The sequence below is a fragment of the Zootermopsis nevadensis genome, unplaced genomic scaffold (assembly GCF_977971745.1).
Source record: "Zootermopsis nevadensis isolate Lab colony 2312 unplaced genomic scaffold, Znev_1.0 Znev_ptg000008l, whole genome shotgun sequence".
Taxonomy (NCBI): Eukaryota; Metazoa; Arthropoda; class Insecta; order Blattodea; family Termopsidae; genus Zootermopsis; species Zootermopsis nevadensis.
The window spans coordinates 11109789-11127660 of record NW_028259140.1 but is presented as its reverse complement, the minus strand read 5'-3'; the positions used below and the strand labels follow the sequence as shown (position 1 = coordinate 11127660).

General features: G+C 38.3%; 1 protein-coding gene across 7 annotated transcripts in view; it reads left to right on the top strand.

The window, feature by feature from the left end:
• The window catches only part of egg (SET domain bifurcated histone lysine methyltransferase eggless), a 37032-nt gene that overhangs the window by 9249 nt on the left and 9911 nt on the right, over positions 1-17872 (top strand). For 4 of the 7 annotated variants that reach the window (XM_087345092.1, XM_087345093.1, XM_087345094.1 and 1 more), the window contains exons 6-17: positions 2449-2698; positions 4953-5023; positions 5845-6024; positions 6989-7227; positions 8632-8831; positions 9823-9924; positions 12577-12779; positions 13960-14029; positions 14144-14173; positions 15130-15290; positions 16440-16588; positions 16748-16943. In XM_087345092.1, the coding sequence (XP_087201218.1) occupies positions 2449-2698; positions 4953-5023; positions 5845-6024; positions 6989-7227; positions 8632-8831; positions 9823-9924; positions 12577-12779; positions 13960-14029; positions 14144-14173; positions 15130-15290; positions 16440-16588; positions 16748-16943 (1851 nt within the window). The remainder of the gene's footprint in view (positions 1-2448; positions 2699-4952; positions 5024-5844; positions 6025-6988; positions 7228-8631; positions 8832-9822; positions 9925-12576; positions 12780-13959; positions 14030-14143; positions 14174-15129; positions 15291-16439; positions 16589-16747; positions 16944-17872) is intronic. The other 3 variants (XM_087345095.1, XM_087345097.1, XM_087345098.1) reach the window with 3 other exon arrangements.

The window sequence follows — 17872 nt, the reverse complement described above, 5'->3', positions numbered from 1 at the left end:
CTTTCTGCATAACTGAATCATAAGCCTTGTTGATGTCTAAATAGCTGATGTACAGTCCCATTGTATGAGGTGTGACAATTAAGTTCCCGGAATGCCCACATTTTTGTTGCGTCATGTAGCAAGTTAGTAGTAACAAAGCAGTGATGTATTATGATATGTCTGTGGTTGTGTTTTGTGTGTTGGTGAAGCAAATATGGCAGTGGTAGCGAAGCAGTGGCAGAGTTAAACAAGTGTGTGTTTTCATCCGGGTGGAAAAATGAGTGGTAGGATGATAGGTTTGTCGTGGTGGTGGGGTTTGAGTACCTCAGTGACCCCAAGAGCTATGCTGGCAGTAACATAGCTACTGGTAGGGCCTCCCTAGCCAGATTGGTCGAGGGGGAGAGATCAGACTAAGACAGGTACCCTGGTCGTCCAGGTTGGGGGTTGGTCGCAAGGCTAACAGCCTTACACCGTAAAAAGGAAGATGTTTCGAAACCTCAATCAAAGCCTCGGACAGACGGATCTGTCGGAGGACCGAATGGAAGAGTAGAATTGAGGAGGCCATGGACCGAACACGGACTGGAGAGCCATAGAAGAAGAAAGATGATAGGTTTTTGAAGTGGTGCATTAACATCAAGTTTTGTGTAAAGTTAGGCAGAAGCACCATTGAATCTCTTCAGATTTTAACAGAGGCTTATGGTACTGATGTTCTGATAAAGTCAAGTGTCTATGAATGGCATAAAAGTGCCAAAAAAGGCAAACATGTCACTAGCCCAAGTGATGGAAATGTTCTTTCCTGTTTTTTAATCATGATGTGCTTGCTATCTTGGAGTTTTTGGCCAAAAATCAGTATTGAAATTGAACCATCCACTATACTCACCAAATTTGGCCTTATGTGACTCTTGGCTATTCCAAGAACTGAAGACTGCTTTGAAGGGCCATAAATTTTCAGACATTTCCAGCATTCAGGGACATGCAATAACCATTCTGAAGAGAATTCCAGAATAGGAGTTCCAGACATGTTTTGAGGAGTAGAAACACCAACTCACTAAATGCTTTGGTGCACAAGGAGACTACTTCAAAGGTGACAGCAACCATTAGTGTGTACGTAATTAAATACAGTTTTTACGAGGACATTCCCAGAACTTAATTGTCGCACCTCATATACACATTTTTTTTCCTCCAGTATCTGATGACTGCAGAATATTTGTAGCATTCGTTGGTAGATCAATTATGTGGAACTCCTCACTGATGATGAAGTTAATGTCATTAAAGTGGATGTAGAGGAATGAATGAACTGCATGTGGCACAAGAGTAAACTTCAAATACTCTGGAGTGTTAAGAGCTAGTTGAATTCTGCACATTTGTGGACTTCCTAAGTGAAAAGATTTAGTAAGTAGGATTTGAGGTTTTCATGGCAGTAAGTCTGAAGATGGCTGTCTTCTGGGTTGTTCGCCATGTAGTCTGGTAGAAGTTTACTGACATTTCTGAGGTTCTTGTTTCCGCAGTCATCAGGGCTGATCGCGAAGATTACATGACGCAACAACCCAGAAGACTGCTATCTTATGAAGATTTGTTGTTCAAGTGTTGACATATTCTCATTCTCTTTAATTTCTGTTTCTTTGATACTTGTTCATCTAATGTCTTGTATATTTTTAAACAGTTTTTTTGTTACTGTTGTGAATTATGATAGAATCTGAATTAGTTGAATACAATGTTTTAAAACAGCTTGCAGAACAATACTATACAGTAATATTACTTAGGGTTTGAGTTAAACTTTTATGCTGTGTATGTAACATATGTTTGATGTGCACATGTGGTTTCAATGAATAGTACAGTATTTTGTTGTGTAATCCTCTCATTTGCATTTGCTGATATTTTGTGGTCAAAAACTTGGATGTGTGGAGATATGTGAGAATGCTGACTACTTGACCTGTTATTTTGTTCAGAGAAACTGGATAGTTCTTATGTGGCCTTAGTTGGTAAGAAAATTGAGTGTTTTTCTGCAAACCCATGCTTATATTTTATGCCTGTTGTTTCCCAGTTCAGACATTGCTGAAAAAATATTTATGTATTTCATTTCTAAGAATGGAATGTGTGAAATATATTGGGGCTTTCAGTTTTCTTAATTTCAGTGTAGAAAATGAGGGCATGTGAATTATACGATAAAATATGGTACTGTGGTGCTATGTCCCAGTGAATGAATGGTAAATGAAAAAACAAAACAAATGAAACCATATAAGCATTCCATATGTGTACATTTTTCTTTGTGTTGTGTCTTTCAACTCCTGAATAATTTGTAAAATTTTTATGAAATCTTACCCTTACAGAAATTTGGCAGAAAATAAATTGTAATATCAGCCACCCAGGACTAATTTGATACTTTTAGTCATAAATTCATTTTTCCATTTATCGTCTTTGGTAATGTATATGTTCTTGCTCTTGTTTACGTTCATGTTTGCCCATCAGGAACTACCGCCACTGATAATTGAAGATATTCATTGTGATACAAGTCCGCCTGTAATGCATTTGTCACCTCCAAGGATGATGGATTACTTTAGACAGCAGCCACAGTACAGGCAACAGAAAACACTGAGGATAAAACAGACTTCCTCCACACCCGTGACTCCACCAGGACTACAGAAACAACATATGGGGATTACATCGCCGTCAACATCTGGAACTGGGCAGGCTGATACTGTCAGGAAGTCACCAATTGGTGAGTTAGGTTTCATTATTGTTGATTTTATAGTTACAACTTGGTAAGAGTTACCTCAGTTGTGCTTTAACCTCTGCGCGCGGATGAACGTAAAAATTCGTGAGGCATAAATACCCCCTTGTGGATATCGGTGCAGTGTACGGGCGGCTGCAAGCTTAATTTTTGTAGCCCATAACTTTTTAACGAATAACGCCAGCGGAATGCGGTTTGCACTGCTTTGTTCTGAAAAGATAACTGTATGTGGACATATGGCAACACCGCCACATTCCATTGAGTTCTACCTGGGAATCTAAAAATAATATCCTGACCTTCTCATTCTTATCATGGATGTCTCTTCGTCTAGTCGCGAACTTACAGAAGCAGAATGACGTGCAATTCTAGAAGAAGTTTTGGATGAAAGTGACTGTGAGCATAGTTCGGACACCGACAGTGCAATAATAGACATTAATTATAAACAGTTGGTGACAACTGGAGATAGTGATAATGAGAGTAAACAATGGTGGTGGCGGTGAAATACACGAAACTCAGATTCTGATCCACATCCTTACACTGCTCACACACAGGGCGTTCATCTTATAAGGTAAGATAATAAAACCGTCTTTTAAGAGGATTTCAGTGAAAATTTTTTAATTATATCTCATATAGTTCCAAAGTTATGATAAATATAGTATTTTAGAGCAAAATTTAAAGGGACACTAAGAAAGTATTACCGCAGGATGAACACAACCTCGGACTTTAAATCTCCGCGGCAAAGGGTTAACTGTTTTAGCATTTGACGTGCACTTGGGTGGTACCTGCTTCAAGTTACAGCTGAGAACAGTCTATCCTGAGTGAAATTTTAACTGATTTTTTGGAATCCCTCCCGGCATATGTTGGTATCTTCTGCTTTTATTAATTTATGGGTCTATAGCTTGTTCTCAATTCCTTCCTGATCTTAGACCTTATGTTATTTCTCACTCTTGGTTTACATTGAGGTTCCTGTAAATTTCTATGATGTGTAGCTACTTCTATGCAGTCTTGATCATTTTCATCTGTGGAGAGTATAATATAATAATTATGTGTTAATTAACCTTTAAAGGCTGAAAGGGACACATTTGTCTCATAACGTAAGTGTGAGAGGCCGAATGGGATACTATTGTCCCATTATGACGTGACATTATTAAAAGGTTTTTTATACTTCGAAAATAAGATACTTTTGTGTCTGATTATCAGACATTTATTTGTAATAGTATCATCCATTTTAAGTGGTGTGTATGCTCATGAAAGTCCCTCTAAATTTTGTAAATCTCAAAATATTTATAGTTATTTACAAACTGCCATTCCTTCTTTGTTCTACCACAAAATGTCAAAATGAGAAAGAAGTATCTGAAAGTGCTTTAGCAAAGCATTAACTTGTCTCATTGTCCATTTTATAAAATCCAGACCTTTTCACCTCCCTTATTTTATAATTTCAAAAAATTGTCAGTGAACTTGTATATAAAATTGAAATTTTGAAATTGTGGATGTGTGCATGTTTGCTCATATTTCGAGAATGGGTAAACTGATTTGCACCAAACTTGGTATGATTACTCCATAAGAACACAGAGAGAATTTATAAAGGTAAAAACTGTGGAAAACTGTCCATAGTTTGAGATGATTTGTAATGCTGACAGCCTAGATGTGAAAATCAGAAACCTTAAGAAGACCTTTAGACAAAACAGATACAGAAATGAAGATGTCAAGCAGGTCCTCCACCAGAAGAGAAAGCCGCAAACACAACAGGAAGAGCCAACTAGTGTAGCCATGTTTCCTTACCAGTGAACAATGTCAAATGAGATCAGCAGACTGCTTAATAAATACATCAAGATCATCTACATTCCAGCCAAGAAAAATATCTGTCTAATCAGACAAGCTATGTCTGAATGTCACCAGTATCTACCACATCCCTTGTTAATGTGGTAAAGTTTATGTGGGATAGACTGCCAGAACCATGAAGGCTAGATGCAAGGACCATATGAGGCACATCTGCTATGAGTCAGGGTAGGGTGGAAGGATGGCTTTTGTAAACATGGTGTTGAGCTTTAAGGTTCCATAAGATATGAAATTTATTAGCCATCTGAGTAATTATGAACTTTTTAAGTTAGGCTCTATGTCATAGATTTAGTTTGAAGCTTATTGATGATTTCTTCTTTAATAAGAGTAGAACTGTTGCGACAATCAAATTGTACAAGTTCATAAGGGAAGAACTGTATGATGAATATATTTCTGTCTACAGCTGGAGTGGCCACAAAGAAAGTAACACAGATTCAGCGATCAGTGTTACCTGCAAGTTCCCACCCTGAAGTGGTAAGTTTATTATGCATTGTTTAAGTATAGTTCACGACTGTAATCTTGAGACAAGTGGGGTGAAGGAGGAAGGAGGAAAGATAGCGTCAGCCTTTAATGCTTTGGACTTCCTGCATTCCTTCCTATTTTTCCTACCATGCATAATCATTCTCTCATCTTTCTTATTACTTATTATCTCTTCAGTTATCCTGTGTATGTCATAACCTGCTTTAGTGGAGTTCTACTAGTGATTCAATTTCAGGTATTCAAAATACATTGGATTTAAAAATAATCATAAATCTGTTATTTTTAATTCCTTCCATCCCTGATCCTTAGAGAATAATTGCTGTTGCGTTTCTCACTTGAAAGATGGATAATTCAGATGTCTGGGTGAACCCACTTTACTGTTATTTATCCATGTTATTTAAAATTAAAAAATTTCTATGATTATTCATTAAGTTGATATATGCGATCAGTACATATACTGAATTATATCCTGAACCTTTATCTCAAAGGCTATGCAAGTATAATTCATATAGTTTAGAGACTGTGTGTGAGATGGAAGCACAAACCAGGAGTTGTCATTTGCATGTAGTGCTTGTTACTCCACAACAGTGGTTGATAGTGGCGTAACATGCATTGCACAGCATTTGAAGCTGTCTGCTTAACGGAATTGTTAAATCCTAATAACCAAACATTGTCTGTAAACATTACATGTATCGGAATTTGCATGTAGATAAGTACTCTTTCTCTTCACATTTTCGAATGATTACCACATTATGTGATATTCTTTGTAATTTATACATCTTCTGTTTGCCGTAATTGGACTGTATTTCCCGCAGAGGCAAGAAGATGTTGTAGCTTTGGAACAGGTGGAGGTGGCACACAAACCACTGCCACCTGTTGGTGCACTTTTGAGACCTAAACTTCATGTCGGTGATGTGATATATGTGATGAAGCTGAGTTTCTATGGAGTGTGGGCACGAGCCAAGATACTGGAGATCATAGCAAAAGGGTCAGAGGTATGTGCTAGCAACCACTGTAGTATAATAATAGTTTGACTCACCTCAGGGTCTTATTTAGCACTTAATGGTTATTAAGCTGGTCATAAAATCCCCCATTACAAAACCTGAAAGTTCATTATTGTTTTTACAAAGGCCTGTCATAGGACACCATACTAAGCCACTTCAGTTCATAGCTTTCAAATCTATTTTCTAAAAATGTGTTTAATGTTATTCTGTCTGTACCTAGTTCTTCCAAATAGTTTTCCCTTTTGGTTTTCAACCAAAATTTTGTATACATTTCTTGTTTATTCTTATGGGCTGTAAGTTTACTGACCTTATTCTTCATGATTCTCTGTATTGCGTAAAGAGTACAAAAGACATAACATTTGACTCTCAGTCCCTTAGTTTCTGGATTTGTTGTGTCTGAAAAGGGTTAAAAGAGGCAATATGTTTATCAGTGAACAGACTGTGTAAATGGTCTCAAAATACAGAAACAGGCCAGATAGTGTCCCAGCTGGATTTGGCTGTTAGCTCACAGGTAGGTTCATTATATGTACACTAATGTGTTCTCTGAAGCTTATTCATTATGGTACCTAAATTTGACAAACAAACAGTGGATGCACATTTGACACAACAACACTTATTCTAAATGTATATACACAAGAAGGTTTATGTACAGTAAGGAGTTTAAAATTGATAATGTTTTTATAATGATACTGCTGCTGTACTGTTCCAAATTTCACATATGAATAATGTTAGTGTGATGCTCTAAATTAGGCATATGAAAAAGTCATGATAAAATTCGTGCTCCAAATTAAGCATCTGAATTATGTAATGCTGAAATTGATGTTATAAATTAGGCATCTGAATTACGTAATGCTGAAATTGATGTTATAAATTAGGCATCTGAATTATGTAATGCTGAAATTGATGTTCTAAATTAGGCATCGGAACAATGTTTGTGTGGTATTAATTGTTCCAGGTAATTTCTGGAAGTTCATCTTTATTCAACTCATACAAAGTGAAGTTTGAATCATCATACCGGAAGTCCAACCCTGTGAAACAGGTTTCAGGCAAGCAAATGGCTTACGTTTCGCCAAGTCCTGTTCGATTCCCAGTTGGAACACGTGTCATTGCTGTGTTTCAAGATAATGATTGGAGCAAGGAGTGCTACTACTCGGGTGTGATTGCTGAGCCTCCCAAATCTATGAACAAATATAGGTCAGTACCATTCTCTGAAAACTTGACACAGAACAAAGTGATTTTGCCACCAAGATGTTGGTTCACAGGGGTCCTCTGCCTGAAGTATGTTGTATTTACACACATGTTGTTCATGTACGTTTTACCAAATTATTCTCTAAATTAAGGTTACAATTGAGGAAAAGCATGGAAAACCTCATTCAGGGTAGCCAAATGATTGTTATGAAGTTACCAAGGTTACTTTGTTTTTAAATGGAACCCTTTTGACTTCCCTGGTGCTTATTGATGGAACAGAGGAGCTGGCTGCTGTCAAGCTGGCTTGATGAAAGAAGGTGACACGATGGGACGAGGTGATGAGGTTCTGGTGACCATGTAGGAAAGGATTTGCAGTGATTAAGTAGAAGGTAGTGGTAGCCATTCATCAGCCATGTGGTTTGGAGAGGTGAAGGTGGACATACCGTTTTGAGGGCCAGTGGGGTTAGTCACTTTGGGATAAACTGGTGCAGCCTGTAGTCTTCTTAATGGTTGAAGTTGTTTGGATGACCTCCTCCCAATTTTTCTGTCACCTCCTTTCCTCAGCCACGTGCTCCCCTCCTATTGGATAACAGCCAACTCCTCTGTTCCATTAATCAGCACCAGGGAATTTGGAAATTCATGAGGATTTAGGGAATTCCATTCTTTGCCAACCACATCATATCAGTTTTTACTCAAAGTTAGTTGATGTGGAGAACCCCTTAGTTCACTAATATGGAAGGCACTTGTTCTGACCAAGGGCTGACTGGGTCCACCCACGGACTACTGGGGGGGGGGGGGGATGTTGAGCAGGCCAGTCGATGCTGTTCCTGAAAAGCCAGCAAACATGGAGCAGCAAGTGAAATAACTGCTTGGCTACCCTCACTGAAGTTTTCTGTTCTTTTCTTCATGTGTAAGGCATATTCCAGGGTATAATTTAAAAGGTGCATGGCCCTCCCTCCTGAGTCATGGAAGCCTTTAGTAGAAGTGATCTCCCCCCCCAACATCACTTTTGGGTTCAAATTCCAGAGAGCCATCCAACCAAAATCCTTCTCACAAAAGTCAAGGTGCCTCCCACCAGTAATAATAGTTCCCTAGTTTGAATAGACACAAGGCCTTATACCACGAGAAAATTCCTTTTAGTGTAAGCATATACCCATTTTAGTTTCAAGGCACTGTTTAGCATTACCAGCAATGCATTTTGCATGAAGTGTTGTGTACAAGGGACAGTTTCTTGCATGTGCCCAGGATTCTGCCCTTAGTTAGCTTTTTGGTTTGTTGGCTGGCTCCACCAATCTGCTTTGAAAATTACAACTGCATTGTTTGCTGAAATGTTGGTTAACATCAGATGACTATCTGATGTTAACCAGAATATCCAGTAGAAAGTTATATTAATAGTCATGTATGGTGCAGGTATCTGGTCTTTTTTGATGATGGCTATGCTCAATATGTGACACATGAGAAGATCCTATTGGTTTGTGAGAGCTCACGCAACGTGTGGGATGATATCCACCCTGACTCAAGGGAGTTCATTCGCAAGTATCTGGAGCAGTACCCTGAGCGACCCATGGTGAAGCTGCAGCAGGGGCAGATTGTCAAGACAGAATGGAATGGTAACAAATCATTTTAATACTAAGAGGCTTCTGATACACAGTTTGTTAGTTATGGGACAAATATAGATTGTGGGAAATGAGTGACGTTTTTGAGGGTGATACTTTACTCTTTGTCAATCTCACCTTAACAACATTTTCATATCCTGTTGTAAGGATCTTTAAAGTAGAAGACAGCCATCTTCAGATTTGCCGCCATGAAAACCTCAAATCCTACATCTTTAAAGTATGTCAGATTTGAGATACATGTCCAAAATAAGTTCACTGTCATTTTTAATAATTGAAAAATTATCATAATCTTGGGTGTGATTTTTGGCTGATGTTGGAGAGAATGTTATTTTTGGGACTTTTGAAAAAAAGTTACTCATTTCTGTACTTTATGTAAAATTACAGTAGTGTCATTAATTTGTGAGCAGATTAACAGTGAGAGCCAAAATATCAGAAACATTATTTACATAGCGTCTGTCTTGTGTCTTTAGGCGTGCAAATGTTTCAGTTATATGTACTGTGGAATCTACTTCTGAGAAAATTTCTGATTTTGAAATTTTATACAGTTGGCACTCAGTTATCTGTGAGCAAATTAACCTCAAGTAAAGTAAGTATAAAATTATTATTTCAGTAGTTTCCGTCTCATTTCTATATAGAGTGTGGCAGAAAAAGTGAAACATTACACATTTCTTCATTAGAACAGTATTCTACAACCAGTGTGCCATTCATTTTTATAAAAAATTGTATATTTGCACATTATAGTTAGAAAAAGGCTATATCTTATCTTTTGTAATACACACACACACACACACACACACACACACACAGGGTGAGTCAGAAGTATGTTTAAAAACTTCATGTAGGTGTTCCAGGATCAAAAATAAGAAAAAATGATCCTATGAACATAGGGTCGCAAATGTTTCATTTTTGAAAGAATAGCCAAAAATAATTTTGAATGTGTGCCTTTATTGCCAAGTATAAGGACAGGGATGTTTCTTTATAACAGATGCTCAAAGGTTGCTTCTCCATTCTCCAGACATGCCCGAGCACGATGTACACAAGACTGACGGATTCGTTCCTACACACCAGAGTTTCCTCAAATCATCTGGTATGCATTCTGCACACGTTCCCATTGGTCGTCATCATTGTTTATGGGTGTTGCATAAACGACGGACTTAAAGTGACCCCACAGATAAAAGTCCAATAGAGTCAGGTCCGGTGACCTCGGTGGCCATGCTACTGGGCCACCACACCCAATCCATTGCTGAGGTTACTGTTCATTGAGATGATCTATGGCACGACTGGAGAAGTGTGCTGGGGCTCTGTCGTGCATAAACCACATTTGTCTTCTTGTATTCAGTGGTTCATCTTCAAGGAGATGTGGCAAGTGTCTTCTTAAGAATCGCCAGTATGAAGGTCCTCTTAGACGTGATGGAAGCATGTGTTGACCAGTAAGCATGTCGCCAACAATTCCTGCACAAACGTTTACTGAAAATCTTTGCTGGAAGCTGGATTCACTCTGATATAAAGTCATTTCACTCAAACTTATTTTTGTCTATTATTTTGAAAATGAATCATTTGCGACTCCATGTTCATAGGAACATTTTTTCTTATTTTTGATCCTGGAACATGCACATGAAGTTTGTAAACATACTTCTGACTCATCCTGTATATCTATACATACACACACAAACACACACACACGTGTTCACCATTGCTATAACAGTTTTCAGCAGAATTGGCGGCTGAAGTGTGCACCAATCACATGTACTGTTCCTTGGTTGGAGGTAAAGGTGGGAGGTGGAGGAGCGAGAAAATGAGGAAACAACATACACAGTGGTGCCAGATGTAGCATCGTGGAACATTGGTTTCCAGTGAATGGGTACAACACTACGCAAAGAAGACGTGAGAACTGGCAACAACACAACACAGCGCAGCTGCCGATGCTTCTGTCACGCAGTTCCTGATCAGACTGAGGTCTAGCTTCTTACCAACAGACCTACTTTGCACTGATTGGTCACTCACAAAGAGCAGAACTCAACTCAGCTGCCAGTTCTGCTGAAAAACGTTATAGTTTTATTTAACATGAGTTATGTTTTGCTTTCATATGCCTGCCTTCTTATATGTCAAGGATTGATATGTTTGTACATATTTATGGCCATGTATAGTTCATACCTCCTTGTGAGGTAAAATTTTGTGGTGTGGCCATCATGTGTCTTTGGCAAAAATGGTGTGCCATGCGGCAATGGAGAAAAAGGGATCCTGTGTGCTGTAGAGATCTTAATTTGAATGGGATCTTTTACAGGATTGCAATAAATATTTTGACAACAGTTTAACCAGTAGGAGGTTTCTATTTCAAAAATAATACATTAGTGGATCAGATAATGGCATGAAGAACGTTGTCACTTATAAAAATCTACCTGGACAACCTTGTTTGGTTTCTACACTTCAGAATATTGCCAGAGTGTTGGTATCTCTTGACCATGGTCAGAACATAAGCATGCTTTTTACATTTTTGACAGGTGTGTATGCCACAGTGATCATGATTTGATAAAGATTGACTGACTGACTGACTCTATTGCGCAACAGCCTGAAGCCGAGCCTTGGCCTCCTCCCATGTGGGAAGTTTTATTCGAAGTGTGTATTTATGAGTAACGAGTTACAAGCCCACTGCCTCTGCACAATTTCTACCCAATCCTGATTTGTCTGATAGAGCCACCTAGTAGTGAATCAGGAGAGAGGTGGGTGAGAAGTGGTCACTGAATTTTGCTTACGAATCATCTCGTTCATGCTCGTAAGGTTCTTTTACATGCCGTAAATCTATGATATGGGACTGTCGGCTTTACCTCCCCTCTGAAGGAAGTTGTGCTACGGACTTTTATCAAACTTTAAAAATCCATCAACCTTGACCAGGTTTGAACCCTCGAACATTGGGTCCAGTGGTAAACATGCTAACCACTAGTCTACCGGGGGCAACAAGTAAGTCATGGGAAAACATGTTTGTAGGCAACAATGAAATGAAATGCTTGGGTACTGACAAGGAAGCCATTTCAATGGGTGAGTGAGATGCCATCTTGAAGCATATGAGTGGTTGTGAGAATGTTGATATTAATGCCAGTAAACAGTACTATAATCCCTAGTTATGAACTACTGACTGACAAGACCAAACATGAGAAAGTTTAAGATGAGAATGAAAAAAATATTAGTCATTTCAGTAAGTCAGTTAATGACTTGCTCTCAGGTGGACTGAATTTACTCAGTTATTCAGAACATGAGAATGTACTTTTCTCTAGCTAGTGTTATGTACATAGTCCTATGAGAATGCGTGGTATATAGAACTCCATAGCAACATGATCTTTTTTCAGTTTATTAGCTGTTTTTTAGTTTTCTGTGCATGTTCTTGCATTCATTGGCTTGGAGAATTGAGAGTATACTGAACATAATTTTGTGACTGGTTGTTTTTGGTGAACATTTGTGTTTCTCAACAGATTTCCATTCAGCAACGTCAGTAACTATACTTGTTTCTTGGCGGTTTGTGATGTTTTCATAGTTGTTTTTCCCCTTCAACATGTGTAATACCACAAATCCTTCAAAGATAATATACTATACAGTTTATTCCGGTTGATTGGGACACATTCATTCAAGACAAACTTATGACATTTTTTATTATTAGTGGACTGGTATAAAATGTTCTTAAGTTTCTCAAGAATTGTATGATTTGTTTGTTTTGAATTTGTCCAAATGCCTTTTTTGTGTGCAGGGAAATGGTGGATTGCACGTGTAGTGGAGGTGGATGGTTCACTGGTGAAGATGCACTTTGATGCAGATGGACGCACTGAGTGGATCTACCGTGGTTCCACTCGACTTGGTCCTCTGTACGCAGAACTTGCCCATGCTGCTGCTAGGAAGGAACAGGGGACATTTAGCAGGCACAGAGGTCTTGGTGTTGCCTCCCTGAAGAAGGTAATGGGTAACAGGCTGTACATACTCTTCTGTTCTCATTTTATAGGTTAAACATCTCGCTTAATATTTGGAAAGTTCTTCTATGGTTTATGTGCTGTGTATCAAATCTCTATATAAAATAATTATTTAAGTTTTTGTTGCATATGTTGCTTTAATAAATATGTAATCAGGGCTGACTATGGGTGCAGGTTCAGGCTAGACACCGTATAATTTGTTCCAAAGAGGTTTCTATAACGAAGCTATTTGTGATACCTGAAGGTGTCGTTCGTTTGCAATTTCTGTATTGTAATAATTTTATAATATGTGCTGGTCATTCTCTGAGGTTTTTCTACCAATCTAGAGGACCTAGGTAGTTATATATATTTCAACTCCTGGACGTAACACAATACAAATTCTTTATGCTGAACGCAATAGAGCATCCAACATGTAACACCTTTAACAGAGGAGTTCCACTTGCATTTCTGAATAGGAATTGGTCCATAGAAGTTGAAAAGCAATATAATAAAGGGCAAAATCATGCTGATTCTGTTCATCAGTAGCAGTAGCAGTAGCAGCAGCTGGTACTCATAATGGTGGGTGCAGTGAATATTTTGATGACCTGTGATGTTTTATACTGCAAGTGTACTTTTTTTGTTCTCAGGCCATTAGGATTTTAGAAGTTTAGAAAAGGAAATTGAAGGTAAAAAAATAGTACTGCATTAATAAAAAATTGTGAATGATCTTTATACCTTAAATGCTGGTGTCCATTTCTTCAGAAGTCTCAACACTTGTCTGTTAAGGCTATATGAAGCAGTATTTAAAGCATACGGAGATAAGCTAGTGATGGCAAATGACAGAGTTGCCAGACGCTTGCTGTGCTTTACCCCTTGCTAGATGCTGCGCTTTACCCCCGGGAAAGGACCCCAGTACCCATTGCATAGGAGGCTGGGTGGACCTCACAGCCAGTCTGGACGCAGAGGCTAGAGCTTGTATAATAATATATAAACAAGAATGTTTGTCTAAGATCTTGGAATGAAAAATACAGTATTTAATATCCCTCTGATGTTCTTCCAAATGTCATCTCTAAGTGTAGGAGTGCATAAATTATGTGAGTAAATGATAGGGAAAAATTTAGTTGAGACTTTCAAATTCATTGAATACTAGTTTCAATTCTGTATTACATTTTGTTTGTTTGTTTCAGAGAAACATGCCATATGTGGAATATACACGAGGAACAGATGGAGAAGAAATGAAGCGTGAGGACTCAGGAGGTAGGTCACTGGTGTTGACAGTATTGCTTGCTCAAATTTGTGTTGCAAATGTGGATACTTTAACTCTTTTGCTGTGTATCTATGTGTTATGATATGTTTTTCTGTTTCATGAAGTAACTGTCCTGCTTTTGGGACCGGTTCAAGGTAAGATAACACATAATATATTATTGTTACATATTCCTTCATTTTGCACCCTGACATTCATCAGAGGTTGTAACACGTTCTGTCTATTTCCTCCCTTAGTGTCAGAGACCAAGATTCACCAATGCCCTCTACTGGACCCTGTCCTGGGCAAACAAAATCCAGTCTCCTTCAACTCCTATCTCCCATAGATCCCGCCTGACATTATTCTCCCATCTACGTCTAGGTCTCCCCAGTGGTCTCTTCCCCTCAGGCTTCCTGATCAATACCTGCACACCTCTTTCTCCATTCATGTGTGCCACGTGCCCCGCCCATCTCATTCTTCTTGCAATCACCCTGACAACATTGGGGGAGGAGTACAAATTTTTAAGCTTATCATTATGCTGTTTCCGTCTAGGTCAAAATGTCCTCCTCAACACCCTATTCTCAAACACCTGCAATCTATGTTTCTCCCTCAGAGTCTGAGACCATGTTTTGCACCGATACAAAACAACAGGCAGAATTATCGTTTTGTATATTTTAATCTTCAGGTTCTTAGAAATCAAATGGGAACACAAAATGTTTTTAACCAAGACGTAGCAAGCGTTTCTTGAATTTTGTTTCCTTCTGACTTCCTCATGAATATCATTTCGATTTGTTATTGTTGTTCCCAAATATTTGAACTTTATAACACTTTCAAAGTATTTTTTAGTTGCCCTAATATGATTTTGCCTGCATGTCTGCTGATGAGATAAATGGAACAGCATGGTAATAAACCTCGTTCTTTCTCTGTCTCTTTTGTATATTTCCTGATGAGTTTATGGTGTCTTAAAAAAATATTGGCTGACAAAGAACCTGCTGTTATAGCTACATTATTTATTGAAAACATTTAAATATTTCTGCTGCTGGCTGCGGTAAAGCTACAGAAATTTTGGTTAACTGCAAAAATTATTGTAACTCTTTGATTTTTGAAATATTAGATGGCCATGGTCAAAGTTCAGAGACTGTGCCATCACGTGCTGTGGCCAAGAAGAGCACTACAAGGCGCCCAGACAGCAACGTGGACAGGATGCAGGATCAGCAGCAGGTGTACCCAGGAGTTGTGGAGAAGAGTCCGCAGCAACCACAAGGCCGTGTTGAGGTAAGCGTTACACCAGTTTTTGTTTCTTAGGCTGCTCTCTGTCTGTTTTAAGGTATAAAGATATTATACCTGCTTCGGTGCAGTCTGTTAGATGATGCTAGTTCTGATCTTCCATCAATAGTTACAGTCTTGCTGCTATCTTCCATTTAGATTTGCAGCCTCTTCTTGTACATGAAGTTCAGATGTGATCTGGTTCATCGCTTAGTAATATGGAATAGTAATGTAAGGTGTAGCATTTCAAAACCTTCTATAGCTATAGTTTCATGGCAGTTTGATGTGCAGGATACATTTCTCCCTGAATTTACATTTTTTAATATTGATTATATATGAGCAATGTAGATTGCTGTCTTCTGGGTTGTTGTGCTGTGTAGTCTGGTAGAAGTTTACTGACGTTTCAGAGATCCTTGCTGCCTCCATCATCAGGGCCCTGACGGGGCAGCGCAAAAATCCAGAAGACGTCAATCTTTAGACTCGCCACTGTGAAAACCTCGAATCCTATGAGCACTGTATTTCACACACTGCAGCAGCATGTTTTCATTAAAATCTGAATCCTTCACTCTGCTGTGAAATGAATATTATTCTGTGTTCGTAACTTTTACTTTGAAGAGTAGTTGGGAAGAGAAATTATACATTTAAATGTGTACCCAAGAGGCTAGAAGAGGTATGGTGTAGTGGAAAAGAGGCATCTGGAGATTGAAGGGTGTTAGGGGAAATACAGAACAGGGAAAGTTTCCTGTGTGTAATAAATTAGAATGCTGCAGCCACATACTGAGATCTGAGTAAACTAGAAATTGGTGAGAGGAGCTTGTAGACAAAAGATTCACAAGTATTGAGACAGAAGTTGGGATAGTTTCAAACAAAAATAATGACAAACCGCAAAACATTGGTCACAATTTAAATGGGTATAAAGAGAAACTGATAAGATCAGTGATGAAATATGAGGAGGAATAGATTATAAACTGGGAAGGAGGGGTAGGAAAGATGGAAAATAGTATAGTTTAGAATTAAAGTAGAGAATGTAAATATATTTAGAAATGGACATAAGACCAGGGAATCATATCCAACTTTGTAAACTGTAACCAACAGACTTAATAAAGGTTAATGTAACTTTTATTTTGTGTAATTAACACACACTGGATTTTGTTTCAGTATCTGCAGTTGAAGAGTACTCGTTGCCAGCCCAAGAAGTTTGAACCCCACCAGTGTGGTCCCAACTGCCTTAATGGAACATGGTATGACCCTTGGGCTATGAAGGGTGAAAATCCATTGGTTATTCCAATGTTGTGTGCATGGGAGAGGTATGTATTGCAGAGTTCTAGAATAACCTTTATGCAGGATTACGCTGGTGATGACGAGTTGAGAGAAGGATGAGCTTAAAAAATGAAAATTGTCCAACTTTGGCCATAAACTTCTCTCTGTTATGCAACAGTATAATAAATATAACTGCTATTCTGCAGGCAATTGAACCGGTGCCGTGGGAAGCGCATGGTGATGTACAAAGCCCCGTGTGGTCGACGCCTCCGCAACATGGAGGAGCTACACCGATACCTTCGTTTAACCAAGTCAAACATGGCAGTTGATCTTTTTGACTTTGATTTCTGGGTTCATAGCTTTGCTGAGTTTGTGCTGGAAAGGGGCTTCTCAAATATCAAGGTAATGTATGACATGCCTCTCCAGTTGAATGTCCTAATTGTTTTGCTAGTGTCAATATGGTACATTGTAACTGCTTTATTCTGAAACCATTGACATGTATAAATCAAATTATGCTAGAAAAAGAATTTGTTCTGAAACTTTACATTATTAAATGTTTTAAGTATTTTAAGAGGGTCTAGCTGTTGATTAGTAATTCATGTAAATCAGCCTTCATGATAATGATGACAAGAACAATACTTATAACCTTTTGAATATTATTTCATGGTTTATTGTAGAAAAACATATGTATTTTGGATTTACTGTTGAATTCTGGTGAGCTTTGCCAGTAATTTAGGGAAACAGGAAATACATACAAAATTTTGGCAGGAAAATACCAGTAGAATAAACCAGCTGGGAAACTTGTGTACATTGTGTAGGATTATTAAACTACATCTGAGAGAAGTAGGTCAGAGGATGTGATCTGGATTGGATACAGAGGGGGCTTTTGTTGTCATGGTGAAGAACATTTAGGTTCCATAAGAGCAGTGAATTTAATTACCACTCTTTACATGCTGATTTAAATTTGAAGGACCTTCTGTTATATTGTAAAAGAAATCACTAGTTGACTTTGCTAGGTTGTTTGAAATATGGGTTTATTACTGTCACAATAAATAGCATGCAAGCCTGTGTGGCATAATTAACAGCTCCCTAAGCTAGTATTCATGACAGTATGTCCATAGAAGGTGGTTTGTACTTAACTTTCAACTGATGGCAGGCAAGACTTCCTTCACATGTATTCTCAAACACTAAATAATTTCAGACAAGGAATGATGGAAGGATTAAAGAAAATCTGTGCCATGGAATTAGTTAGCCCAACATTATATTTTTTGGAAATTTCTTTTAGCCAGAGTGGAGTGTTTTCATGTATACATGTTGACAGTGATGCTAAG